At 31.5% G+C, this 14,365-nt stretch overlaps 1 protein-coding gene across 4 annotated transcripts in view; it reads left to right on the top strand.

The window, feature by feature from the left end:
- The window catches only part of LOC148952462 (uncharacterized), a 172,973-nt gene extending 170,311 nt beyond the window's left edge, over positions 1-2,662 (top strand). For all 4 annotated transcript variants that reach the window (XM_089088962.1, XM_089088963.1, XM_089088965.1 and 1 more), the window contains one exon: positions 2,501-2,662. In XM_089088962.1, coding sequence (XP_088945088.1) covers positions 2,501-2,597 — 97 coding nt within the window. In that variant the 3' untranslated portion in view covers positions 2,598-2,662. The remainder of the gene's footprint in view (positions 1-2,500) is intronic.
- Positions 2,663-14,365: the final 11,703 nt, after the last annotated feature.

Here is a 14,365-nt window from a genome sequence, read left to right as displayed (position 1 = left end):
ATTCTTATTTCTGGTAATTTTTGTTCTTTTTAACTTTGAATTTCATCGTTAATTATAATTTCGTTTCGTTTTGGGTTTGGCTCTTATAGTAAAAATAATTTGTATTTGTTTTGTTGTTGTTTTCATTTTCTTTCGTAAGTTTAATTTCTGTTCGTTGTGTTCTTTTTTGTCTTTCTTCAATGTTCTTTGAAAAACGTTGAAAAACTGTTTTTTAACTTAATATCTTTTTAATTCGCATGGAATCTCCAGGAAAAATAAGGTCAATTAGACAAATATAATGGCTTAGACGTTTGTCCAACACATCTGAAGTGTTGAATAGGTTCGATTCATTGGGTTCAGTTTCCAATTTTGGGTTCAGTCATAAAGTATTGCAATTTTATGACTAGTGATATGAAAAAAAAATGATATTTAGTTTCAAGAAGATAAAAGCCATTTTTATTCACGTATTTTTTCCGATAAACTGTTCCAAAAATATTCTAACAGATTGTGATGACGACTTATCTAGGTAGCACTATTTGCAAAGATTGCGGATACGGTCAAGATGTAAAAACTAGTATAGCGAAGGTATTGGGCGTTTTTTTTTTTTTTTTTTTTTTTTTTAACAGTTTAAATGAGATTGAAGAATAGGAAAATTAAGATTAGTATGTTAGAAATTAAGGTTAGTATGTTCGAAATTAAGGTTAGTATGTTAGAAGCTACGGTAATGATAGCAGTCAAATATGGCTCTGAAAAGTAGCCGCTTGAATAGGCTGAGGAAAATGTGCTATATGTTTTCTAGAAGAATAGTTTTTAGGGAAAGCTTTCCAGGGGAATTATCTAGGAATAGTTTTCAGAACTTGTTTGACTGACCATATAGTAAACCATATAGGTAAACCGCCAACAGATTGCTCTTCTTACCGTCCAGTTTCTGTTTCTTGCAATATCAGCAAGGTCTTCGAGTATATTCTTTTACCTAATCTAACTCGAAATATTTCTTTCTTTGGTGAAAATCAACTTGGTTTTAGATCTGCTATGGGATGCCAACAAGTTCATCGTTCCCTTTCGTCTATTCTACTTTCCAGTCCTTCTAAGGGTAGAGGCGTATACTTTTGCACACTTGATATATTAAAGGATTTTGACTCTGTTGTTCATAATCAGCTTTTCTTTTCATTGGCTTTTTTTTGGGATAATTTTTCGTTTATTTACCTTCCACGGTTTTAATATTATAATTCTTCCCTCCGCCTGAAATCTTCTCCAGAAACAACTATTAAAGTGCTTCGTGGTGTTAGGCAGGGAGGTGTTTTATCACCAACCCTGTTCAAAATTTGTATTTCTACTGTTCTGGAAAAGATCACAGGCACTAATTTTTCTGGTTCTACTGATATTTCTTACATTGCCTATGCTGATGACATTCTGTTGATTAGTCGTATTAAGTCTGCTCTTTCTGCGATGGTTTCCTTTTTTCTCAGTCTTTCCTAAATATTGGTCTATCCCTGAATCTTGACAAGTGTTAATTCTTATCTTATAATCTGTGTTCTTCTACTCCTCTGGTATGTAATGAATTTTCTATACTTTCTGTCTCTTCCTTTCGGTGGCTTGGTATTACTGTTTCTAATTCTCTAGCTCTGTTTCGTAAACAGATTGTTGCTGATTCAGTAAGAAATATTCAGCTCAGTTATTCAAAAATTGTAGCAAACCGTGGAAAATATAACAGAAGAGCTCTTGGGCGCTTATTCTCGACTTTTTCTGATCATTCTGTGCTTTATTTTTCGGGTGTTCATTCTGTTCTAAAGGATTTAAAAAAGATTAAAGTTAAATATTTCAAATTTTACAAATTTCTTCGTTCTCTGCTGCCATGGACTAAAAATCGGTATGTAGTTAATAACTCCTATGTTACGGATGTAACTCAAAAGTTTGGTGACCTACACAAAAAGCTATCGGCAGATGCATTTTGTAAGATTGGCCCTGACCACGGTCTTTTACAGTTCTTTTCTTAATTTAATTGCTAGTGTTTGTTGAGTTCTTTTTTGTTTTTCTTTTTTATTATTATGTTTATACTCCACTTGTACTACTTGCTGTCTTGTAGTTGTGGGTAATAAATGATTGATTGATTGATAAGTAATAGGTTGTGTGTTATTCGTTTTATTAGACTGTGATAATTCAATCTCTGTGATTAGTTGGCGTAAGAATATTTAAATGACAGATTAAATGGGCTATAATAATTAAATAATAATTAAATGGGCCAGTGTCGACCAAGTCCTTAAAACAAACAGTGTTGGAAATAGGGGAGACATGTAATTGTACTTTTTCTTTTTGGTTGTTACTTTAATCTTGGTTTATTAATTGCTTAAATTTTTACCTTGTTACCTTGTCGGTTTTTTCTCTTATCATTTTGTAGTTTTGCGTAAGGATGAAAATCGGTCTGAAATATTTGCCATTTTTTCTATTATTCACTTTACTGCCTTTTTTTTATTTAAAAACTACTGTCTCTATTTTGCATTTTGTTGGTTTATTTTTGTAGGGCAAAGAGATCTTTTTCCCGCTCAAAAACATCAACCAAGTTGGCAGAAGACGAACAACCGATTTTCGGTACCGAGATGTTCTACGGATCACTTTAATGCAAGGATGTTACTGATATTGGTATAGTTTGTGATGCATGCGGTACCTAATTTTTCTATCTGAATTTGACGAGATTGTTGTTTCCATTTTCTTTTCTTTTTTTTAGTTGTATTTGTTTTTTAGCTTTTTGAATACAAATTTTAAATTTTTCAATGCAAAGGTAAAATCTAAAAACAACGGCAATTTTTTTTGAGAAATAAGAGGAAAGTTCAAGAAAAGAAAAATTGACTCAAAGCTATTTTACAGTTGCTGAATAATTCAGCTGTGGTAAAACAAGTCGCTAGAGATTCCTTTGTTCATTTTCAGGACGGTTTTGCCATATCTGGTACAAATACATAGATCTGGCAAGCTTCTGTTGTCTCTACAAGTGTATGGCAAGTAGGAAAAAGATCAGGCCTGTTAGATTTACGATAATCAGTGCATTTCAGCAACCCTGGCATCCCTCTTTCGCTGTTTTTTTCCTTTTTTCACTCTTTTTTTTTAAATAAATTTATCAATTCGGTCAATTATTGGCACCTTTGTCACATTATTCCCCTCCTCAAGATTTTGCTCATTGGTGTCCTTGTCACATTGCCCCCCCCCCCAAAAAATGCCCTAGATCCACGCCTGCAACAGGTACTACTATAAATGATCAAAAAAATCTTAAAACGAATAAAAACTTAAATTGAGTATTCAAATCCAATTTAAAACCAACAAAAAACACTATAAACAAGATTTTGGCCTTTCCTTCTCTCCTAACTGTAAAAGTCTAAAGCTTACCACGTTATTTGTGTTTTACTGAAAACGATTTATAGATAGATATATAGATAAGTGTATTAAAGCCAAAAATACGGCCATGACCACAAAAAGAGCAAAAATATAATAAACTTACATCGGCAATCATCATAAAAAGCAGAAATATAATGAACTTGCATCAGCCATCATCAACAAACACTTAAATGATACATGCACTTAAAAACAAGTTTTTTTACGACTGAAATCAAGGAACAGCAATAAAACTTAAAACTAAAATACATTAATCCCTATATGTGGGAAAGAGGTGCTGCCCCTTCGTTGGCCCTCTCTCTTTACGCTAAAGTTTGACTTTTTGTCATAATTCTTTAAGGAAGACTGCTCAAACACAAAAGTCATTGAATTTTAATAAGGAAAATTTAGCGAGAACTTTAAGACAGCCCCCCCCCCCCAATTTTTCTTGCTATCGGGTGAAAAAATGGCGTTTTTTAAAATTTAATTTGAGCTCAACACTTTAGTAACAAAAGAAAAATGTAATGCAATTCCTCATTCAATACTCTATGCAAATATATTAATCACTACCGCTTTTCAAACAGGTCGTGGTAACGAACTGTAAAATAAGAGCGTCTCGTCTCAATAGTAACCGAAACTCTAAGAAACGGAATTTTAATAGAAAATCAAAAGAATTGAATTTTTATGCTGATTTTAAATATTTAAGTTTCATCAAGTTTAGTCTTACTCATCAAAAGTTATGAGCCTTAGAAAATTTGCACTATTTTCGAAAAAACGGGAAAACACCCCCTAAAAGTCTTAGAATCTTAATGCAAATTACACCATCAGTTTCAGCGTATCAGAGAACTTTACTGAATAGGATTCGAGCTCCTATCTGCAAAAATGTGGAATTTGGTATTTTTTGCATGAAGAAAGATCACGGATGCGTGTTTATTTGTTCTAAAACGTGAAAAAAGGCTTATTGTAATATTTACCAAAAGAACTGTGTATTATAGAAAGTTGGGGTCCAAACAGCTAATTTCAGGGAGAGCGAGCTTGTTGTTATGTCTTTTCTTAGGAAAATGGTCCATTACTAGAAAAATTAATCTTAACTAACTAAAATAGCTCATAAATTCTTCATTTTAGTCATATCGCGCGGGTAATCACGAAAAATTTAATACATTTTTCTAGGTTTGTGTGTTTTCTTAGAGAAACGGACCATTATTACAAAACCTAGTATTAAATAACTGAAATAGTTCGCAAATTACTCATTTTAATCATATAATGTAGGTAATCAAGCAAAACTTAAAACTTTTTTTCTATTTTCGTGTCTTTTCTTAGAGAAACGGACCTTTATTACAAAACTTAGTATAAACTAGCTGAAATACTTAATAAACTCTTCATATTTAGTCATTTCTATTTTTGTTTGTTTTCTTAGAGAAATGGCCCCGGTATGCAAACTACGGCAACATTACCATGACATTACTGCTTTGTGGCACATTGCGACACCTGTCATCAATGTTTTAAGCGTCTTGTAATGTTTGAACACCCTCAATGGATATATTTTGATTGCTGTTATTTACCAGCGATTCCTGGCACTGTACCACACTATTACTACTCTGCGACACCCCTGTGACATCACATCTTTTCCTAAAATGTTTTTCAGGCATTTTTGTTAACACTTATACATTCAACCTATTGATTCAAGCTTATCGCAACCCAAGCCAATCATGATAACCTTCAAAACACTCCCACAGCACCGTGACATTAGACAACCACCCCCCCCCCCCCGTCATCCACGTGGCACCAGTCCCCCTCCCCATTTCATTGCTAGAACGTGTTACTCCAAGCCATTCACGCAACACTAACAAATCATTACTGCTCTGCGGCACCTCCTTACATCCCCATTCATCATTCCTAAGACATTTTTTCAGACATTTTTTGTTAAAAATTATGCCTCAATCCGCTGATTTAAGCTTATCGCAACCCAAGTCATTCATGATAACCTTGAAAACACTCCCACATCACTGCGACATTACCCACCTCTCCCCTCTAGGACATTTTCAACTTTTCCCAGCGAAAATAAGTTCATGAATCGAAATTAAACAGTTTTTTATTTGTGAACAGCGGGAACTCGACATTTCATTGCAGGAACGTGTTACTCCAACCAATTCACGCCACATTGCCAACACCATTAATGCACTTCGACACCCTCTGACTCCCCCTTCATCATTCCTTGACATTGACGAGATAGACATTTTTTTTTTTAAATGGTTCAAAGTTCAGATAACAAAAAACTCTGGTGTCGACACAGCCCCCCAGGGCCCGGGGGTAGGCGTTGTAAGTTAGGCCCTGGGGGCATATGTGGTTGTTATGGAAGGGATGCTCGTAGAAACTTCATAGAGAATTATTTGATTGGAAATTGAAAGTTGTAAATCGCTTTTTAAGAGTCAAAAGTGATTGGAGGTCAGCTAGCCTCCCCCACACTTCATTTTTTTTCCAGAAGCACTTCGTATAGAAGGGGTCGTCGTATAAACTTCAAAAGGGGCTCATTCGATTGGAAATCGAGAATTCAACTTCCCTTTTTAAGAGTCAAAAGTGATCGGAGGGCAACTAGCCCTCCAAGCCCTTTTTCCCCAAATACATCTGATAAAAAAAATTTGAGGTAGCCATTTTGTTAAAAATAGTTCAAAGACCATATAGCAAAAATCCTTTTCGTATGGCCATTTCGTTAAAAATAGTTCAAAGGTCAGATAAGAAAAACTTCTGTGTCGGCACAACCCCCCCCCCCCAGGGCCCGGGGCAGGCATTGGGGGCATATATGGTTCAAAAAGACGTCGGGGGGCAACTAGCCCCCTCTCCATGCCGTATTTTCCTAAAACCCATCCGATAAGAACTTTGAGAGAGCCATTTTTTCAAAATAGTTTAAAGGTCAGATAAAAAAATTCCGGTGTCGACACAACCCCCCATGGCTGGGGGGGAGGCATTGTAAGCTATGTCCTGGGGCCGTATGTGGTTCTTATGAAGCATGTTCGTATAAATTTCAGGGAGGATTCATTTGAATGGAAATTAAAGTTATAGTTCATTTTTTCAGAGTGAAAAAAGGTCAGAGGGCAACTAGTTCCTCCCGCTCTCCACGCCTTTGGGTTTATCGGATGGATAAACCCATCCGATAAAAATTTGAGGTGACCATTTTGTTAAAAATAGTTCAATCATCAGATAGTAAAACTCCGGGGTCGATACAGCCCCTCCTCCCAGGGTCCAGGGACAGGCGTTGTAAGTTATACTCTGGGGATACAAATGGTTCTTATAGAAGGGATTATCGTGTAAACTTCAAAGAGGGCTCAATTGATTAAAAAAAGAAAGTTCTGGTTCACTTTTAAAGAGTCAAAAGAGACCGAAAGTTAATTAGCCCCCCCCCCATGCCATTTTTCCCCGAACCCATCCGATAAACATTTTGAGATAGCCATTTTGTTAAAAATATGTCAAACTTTAGGTAAAAAAAATTCCAAGGTTGACACAAACCCATTTTTTCACTTTGATATTGTTACTTTGCTACCAGTTTTGATACTTTGATGAACATTTGATTTTTTTTTTTTTAAGTTTGATTTTGAAATAAGAAATTTTTAAAAACTTGGAACTTTTTGCAATCAAAACGAACAAAAATTAATTAAAATAAAAAAATTCCGAAAAATAAGTTTTTCAAACAAAAGTGAAGGCCATTTTAAACTTAAGCTCAGCAGATGCAAATACATGTTAAAATCCAAACTCAAAACGACCAGAAATTACTATTAAAGAATAAATGAAACCCAAAACGAACAGAAATTAAATAAACAATCATAGCAAAAAACATACAATAAGTAAAAATATAAATGAATAAATAGATCTTAAAGCGAGTAATGATTAGATTGAATATGAAAATCAAGCTTAAAACGAGAAAAAAAATTTCCTTTTGAAGTATAAATGAAACTTAAAACGAACAGAAATTAAATAAACTATCAATGCAAACAAACATACAATAGATATTAATGTAAATTAATCAATAAATCTTAAAACGGGGGAAACTTAAATTGAATATGCAATCAAGCTTGAAACGAACAAAAATCACTACAAACAAGAGTTTGGGTATCACCTCCTTCTCTCACTGTAAAATTCTAAAATCTACTGCGTCATTGTTCTTTACTGAAAACTATATGCGTCTTGAACAGTCTTTGAAAGTATAAAAAACATCAAATTGATTATTTGATGCATAATGATGTTAATTGTTGAAAGATCCATCAGTTCAAGAATTTATTTCACTGTAATTTCATTTTTTATTTTCAATGCTGTAAGAACTGGAAAAGAAAATATTTGTAAAATTATTCGTTTTGAATTAAGCGCCAGTGACGCAGTAGGGTTTTGGTTTTTATTTATTTGGTTTTTGGTAGCCTTGATGGAACACTCTCCTTCTAAACTAGCTACAATAGCAACATTTTACCCTATATTATTAATATTTTCAAGGGTTTTTGGTAGCCTTGATGGAGCATTTTCCTTCTAAACTAGCTACAATAGCAACATTTTACCATATACTATTAGTATTTTTAAGGGTTTTGGTAGCCTTGATGGAGTATTTTCCTTCTAAACTAGCTACAATAGCAACATTTTACCTTATATTATTAGTATTTTCAAGGAGTTTTGGTAATCTTTTTTTCACTCCTAACATTACTTTACGACTTTTTACATACCCCAACACCAAGCAATACTTTTCAATGGCTTTATTATATTATTTCAGAACAAGTTCTTTTCTTAATATTCCTCTTAAACCTGTTTTACAAGTTGAAATACTTATCTTTTTCATCCCCAACATTACTTTACAACTTTTTGCATACCCCAACACCAAGAAATACTTTTCAAAAGACATTATTATATTATTTCAGATCAAGTTCTTTTCTTAATATTCCTCCTAAACCTGTTTTACAAGTTAAAATACTCATCTTTTTTCACTCCCAACATTACTTTACGACTTTTTTTTTAATAGAGTTGGGTTTTAGTTTTCAGAGATATGGACATCCACTTCTGAAAAATATATGATCGCACTAATAGTATTTGAGTTTCTAGTGGAGTTGGGTTTTAGCTTTTAGGTACTCAGTGATCCATGTTTAGGATACATGTAGATTTATGAAAGATATTTGTTTTTTTTTAATTATGTTGGGTTTTAATTTTCAGAAATACGAACATCCCCAGTTAAAATATGTCTGATTTTATTAATAATATTTAATTTTTTTAATAAAGTTGGGTTTCAGTTTTCAGAACTATGAAGAATCACGTTTAAAATATATGTGATTTTAGATAATTTCTTAAACCACATTGGCCTGACATCACATAAAGAAAGAAAACGAGCAAAAATGGGGTTTTTATAGGCCAAATGAAAATACTGAAAAAACAAATTTATCAAGGTAAAGACCCTATCCCGATAGGTGAAAACTCCGGTGTCTACAGAATTCATTGTTCGTGTGTTCTTAGGTACATCGGAAGAGCTGATCAGTGAATCATGGATAGATTAACTCAGCACTCTATTTCAATTAATAATACACTTAAAGAGCGGAAAAAAACAGACAACTTTGACTCTGCCGTTGCAGTGCACTTTTTTGAAAAACCAGACCGTACCATTTTGTTTAATAAAGCTAGCCTTATTTCGCATGATAAAGGTATTGTCCAGCATAACAGAGAAGCTGTTGAAATTTATAAAAACCAACATTTAGGTCTAGCTTTAAACAGAGATTCCGGTGATGTAAGAATAAACGAGTCATATTTCGGTTTTCTCAAAAGAGAAGCCGATACTTTAGTAATCCCTGAAATAAACCTTTAACCACTTTCCCAGTCATCTAATCAAACACGTGAACAACCCCTTAGGTCTCAAAGGGTGTCTGCAAGAAATACATTAATTAAAATCCGAAATAAAATGACAAAGTTCTCCAAATTATTTAATTGCTGGTTCGTTTTGTTTCTTGAGTGAATGAATTGTTTCCTTTTCTTTGTCAGTTGTTCGCTAGTATCCGTCGATGGCAGTTCATATTTTTTTGGATTTTGTGCAAATCACGGATATTGGCGAATAACTCGCATTTATGGTTGTTAGGTATTTGGTTTTAATTCTTTTAATTTTTGGCTTTTATTGAATTTTATTCATCTTTTAAGTTTTTGGTTTTTTCTTTGGTTTTTTGGTTCTTTTCACATTGACTTTCCGTGTTTGTTTTTTGTTGTTGTTTTTTCCTCGGCACTTTCCTTGGTCTCATTATTTCGTTTTGCGCTGAAGAAGAGAGGCGTTTGTACTCTCGAAATATTCGCTTTGTTTTTTCAGTATTTTCATTTGGCCTATAAAAACCCCATTTTTGCTCGTTTTTCTTTCTTTATGTGATGTGATTTTATTAATCTCTTCTGAATTTTCTCAATGAAAAGAAATAAGTTACAGATCAATTCTTAATTTTCTCAAAGGCATAAAAAATTTAAAGTTCTGTTCTAAATTTTTCCATGGAAGATAGAAAAAAGTTATACTTTGATTGTGAATATTCGTCATGAAGATAAAAAGTTCCACTTTGATTCTAAGTTTTCTCAACAAGGTTAAGAAAAGTTCAAGTTCTCTTCTGATTTTCTCAATGAAAAGAAATGAGATGCAGATCAATTCTGTTTTTTCCAGAGAAAATAAAAAGATTCCACTTCAGTTCTGATTTTTCTCAAAGAGATGAAAAAAAAATTTTAAGTTCTGTTCTAAATTTCTTATTAAAGATAGAAAAAAGTTACGCTATGATTGTGAATTTTCGCCATGAAGATAAAGATTTCCACTTTAATTTTGAGTTTTCTAAAAGAAGTGAAGAAAAGTTCAAGTTTTCTTAGGAAGATAAAAAGTTCCACTTTAGTTCTGATTTTTCTCAGTAAAGTGAAGAAAATCTCAAGTTCTCTTTTGTATTTTATCAAAGAAAAAAAAACAAAAAAGTTATACTATGATTGTGAATAATCGCCATAAAGAAAACGAGCTCCACTTTATTTCTGACTTTTCTGAAAGAAGTGAAGAAAATTGCAAGTTCTCTTCTGAAGATAAAAAGTTCTACTTTAATTCTGAGTTTTCTCAATAAAGGGAAGAAAAGTTCAAGTTCTGTTCTGAATTTTTTCAAAGAAAAAAATAAGCTACTTATCGTTTCTAATTCTTTCTAGAGAATATAAAAAGATTCCACATCACTTCTGATTTTTCTCAAAGAGATGAAGAAAATTTAACGTTTTCTTCTATATTCATCATTAAAATAGCAAAAAGTTATACTTTATACTGAAAAAATATAAAAGTTATACTGATTGTCAATATTCTCTCTGAACATAAATAGAACCATTTTAATTCAGATTTTTCTCAAAGAAGGAAAAAAATGTTCAAGTTCTCTTCTGAAATTTCTCAATGAAAAGAAAATGTTTACAAATAAATTTTAATTTAATCATAAGAAAATAAAAAAAGGCTTCCACTTCAGGTTTGATTTTTCTCAGAGGTGAAAAAAATTCAAGTTCTGTTCTAGATTTTTCTATAAAAAATAGAAAAAAGTTATACTTTGATTGTGAATATTCTCCATGAAGATAAAGAGTTCCACTTTAATTCTAAGTTTTCTCAACAAATTGAAGAAAAGATTAAGTTCTCTTCTGAAGATAAAAAGTTCTAATTTAATTCTGAGTTTTCTCAATAAAGTGAAGAAAAGTTCAAGTTCTCTTCTGAATTTTATTAAAGAAAATAATAAGTTACAGATCAATTCTAATTTTTTTCTAGAGAAAATAAAACGGTTCCACTGCAGCTCTGATTTTTCTCAAAGAGGTGAAAAAAATATAAAGTTCTGTTCTAAATTTCTCGTAAAAGATAGAAAAAAGTTATACTTTATACTGAAAAAATATAAGTTATACTGATTGAGAATATTTGCCAAGAAGATAAAGAGTTCAGCTTTAATTCCGAGTTTTCTCAAAGAAGTGAAGAAAAGTTCAAGTTCTCTTTGGAAAATTTCTCAATGAAAAGAAAAAAGTTACAGTTTAATTCTAATTTTCTCCAAAGAAAATAAAACAAGGCTTCCATTTCAGTTCTGATTTTTCTAAGAGGTGAAAAAATTTCAAGTTCTGTTCTAGATTTTTCTATAAAAAATAGAAAAAAGTTATACTTTGATTTTGAATATTCTTCTTGAATAAAAAGATCTCCAATTCAATTTTATGTTTTTTTCAACGAAATTGCGATGATTTTAAATTCTAGTCCGAATCCTTTCGTTAAAGATAACCAGGCTAAGCACAAACTCTATTTTTTTCCAAAGAAAATAAAAAGATTTAAATTTTATTCTGATTTTTCTCAATCAGATGAAAAAAAATTTAAAGTTCGGCTCTTAGAGTTTAATAAGAGTCTGAAAAAGTTATAATATGATTGTGAGACACTGCCTTGACTATAGAGTCACTCTGTGATTCCGAGGTTCTTCAGAGCCGGAAAGAAAAGTCGAACTGCTTTGTTGAAGTTTCGCAATGAAAAGAAAAAATTTACAGTTCAATTTCTAATTTCTTCCAATGAAAGTAAAAAAGCTTCCACTTCAGTTCTTAATTTTCTCAAATACATAACAAATTTAAAGTTCTATTCCATATTTTTCCACAGAAAATAGAAGAAAGTAGTGCTTTGATTGTGAATATTCGCCATGAAGATGAGTATTTCTACTTTGATTTTAAGTTTTCCCAATAAACTGAAGAAAAGTTCAAATTCTCTTCTGAATCTTCTCAATGAAAAGAAATAGGTTACAGATCAATTCTATATTTTTCCACAGAAAATAAAAAGATTCCACTTCACTTTTCTCAAAGAGTAGAAAAAATTTAAAGTTCTGTTCTAAATTTCTTATTAGAGATAGAAAAAAGTTATACTCTGATTGTGAATATTCGCCATTAAGATAAAGAGTCCCACTTTAATTCTGAGTTTTTTCAAAGAAGTGAAGAAAAGTTCAAGTTCTCTTCTGAAGATAAAAAGTTCCACTTTAGTTCTGAGTTTTCTCAATAAAGTAAAGAAAAGTTCAAGTTCTCTTCTGAATTTTATCAAAGAAAAAAAAGAAAAAAGTTATACTATGACTGTGAATATTCGCCATGAAGATAAAGAGTGCCACTTTAATTCTGAGTTTTCTCAAAGAAGTGAAGAAAAGTCGAAGTTCTCTTCTGAAGATAAAAAGTTCCACTTTAATTCTGAGTTTTCTCAATAAAGTGAAGGAAAGTTCAAGTTCTTTCCTGAATTTTCTAGATGAAAAGAAATAAGTTACAGACCAATTTTATTTTTTCCAGATAAAATAAAAAGATTCCACTTCAGTTCTGATTTTTCTCAAAGAGATAAAAAAAAATTAAAGTTCTGTTCTAAATTTCTTATTAAAGATAGAAAAAAGCTATACTATTTTTGTGAATATTCACCATGAAGATAAAGAGTTCCACTTTAATTCTGAGTTTTCTCAATAAAATTAAGAAAAGTTCAAGTTCTCTTCTGAATTTTCTCAAAGAAAAAAAAGTTAAACTATGATTTTGAATATTCGCCATGAAGATAAAGAGTTCCACTTTCATTCCGAGTTTTCTCAAAGAATGAAGAAAAGTTCAAGTTCTCTTCTGAATATAAAAAGTTCCACTTTAATTCTGAGTTTTCTGAAAAGAGGGAAGAAACTTTCTTCTGAATTGTTTCAAAGAAAAAATAAACTACAGACCAATTCAAATTCGTGCCGGAGTAAATACAAATGCTTCACTTCACTTTTTATTTTTCTCAAAGAGGTGAAAAAAATTTAAAGTTCTGTTCAAAATTTCTTATTAAAGATAAAAAAAAGTTATGCTTTGATTGCGAATATTTGCCATGAAGATAAAGAGTTCTACTTTAATTCAGAGTTTTCACAAAGAAGTGAAGAAAAGTTCAAATTCTCTTCTGAAAATTTCTCAATGAAAAGAAAAAAGTTACTGTTCAATTCTAATTTTCTCCAAAGAAAATATAAAAAGCTTCCACTTCAATTCTGGTTTTTATAATAGGTGAAAAAATTTGAAGTTTTGTTCTAAATTTTTCTGTTGAAGATATAAAAAGTTATGCTTTGATTGCGAATATTCGCCATGAAGATAAAGAGTTCCACTTTAATCCTAAGATTTCTCAAAGAAAAGAAAAAAGTTACAGTTCAATTCTAATTTTTTCCAAAGAAAATAGAAAGGTTCCACTTCAGTTCTTAATTTTCTCAGAGGTGGAAAAAAATTAAAGTTCTGTTCCATACAAGATAGAAAATAGTTAAACTTTGATTGTGAATATTCTCCTTGAAGATAAAAAGTTCCACTTTAATTCTAAGTTTCCTCAACGAAGTGAAGAAAAGAAGTTCAAGTTCTCTTCTGAATTTTCTCAATGAAAAGAAATAAGTTACAGATCAATTCTAATTTTTCCCAAAGAAAATAAAAAGATTCCACTTCAGTTCCGATTTTTTCTCAAAGAGGTGAAATTTTTTTTTTAATCTGTTCTAAATTTCTTATTAAAGATAGAAAAAAGGTATACTATGATTGTGAATATTCGCGATGAAGATAGAGTGCCACTTTAATTCTGGGTTTCCTCAATGAAGTGAAGAAAAGTTCAAGTTCTCTTCTGGAGATAAATAGTTCCACTTTAATTCTGAGTTTTCTCAATAGAGGAAAGAAAGATTCAACTTCTCTTCTGAATTTTCTCAAAGGAAAAAAAGAAAAAAGTTACAGTTCAATTCTAATTTTCCAAAGAAATTAAACATAGCTTTCACTTCAGTTCTTGATTTTCTCAAAGACATAAAAAATTTATAGTTCTGTTCTAAATTTTTCCATAGAATATAGAAAAAAGTTATACTTTGATTGTGAATATTCCTCATGAAGATAAAAAGTTCCACTTTAATTCTAAGTTTTCTCAACGAAGTGAAGAAAAGTTCAACTTCTCTTCTGAATTGTCTCGATGAAAAGAAATAAGTTACAGATCAATTCTATTTTTTTTTTCAGAGAAAATAAAAAGATTTCACCTCACTTCTGATTTTTTCTCAAACAGGTGAAA

Source organism: Artemia sp. Qi Xiang Cuo, chromosome 5, assembly GCF_049724085.1.
Source record: "Artemia sp. Qi Xiang Cuo chromosome 5, ASM4972408v1, whole genome shotgun sequence".
Classification (NCBI taxonomy): domain Eukaryota; kingdom Metazoa; phylum Arthropoda; class Branchiopoda; order Anostraca; family Artemiidae; genus Artemia; species Artemia sp. Qi Xiang Cuo.
This window is presented reverse-complemented; position numbering and strand designations above follow the sequence as displayed.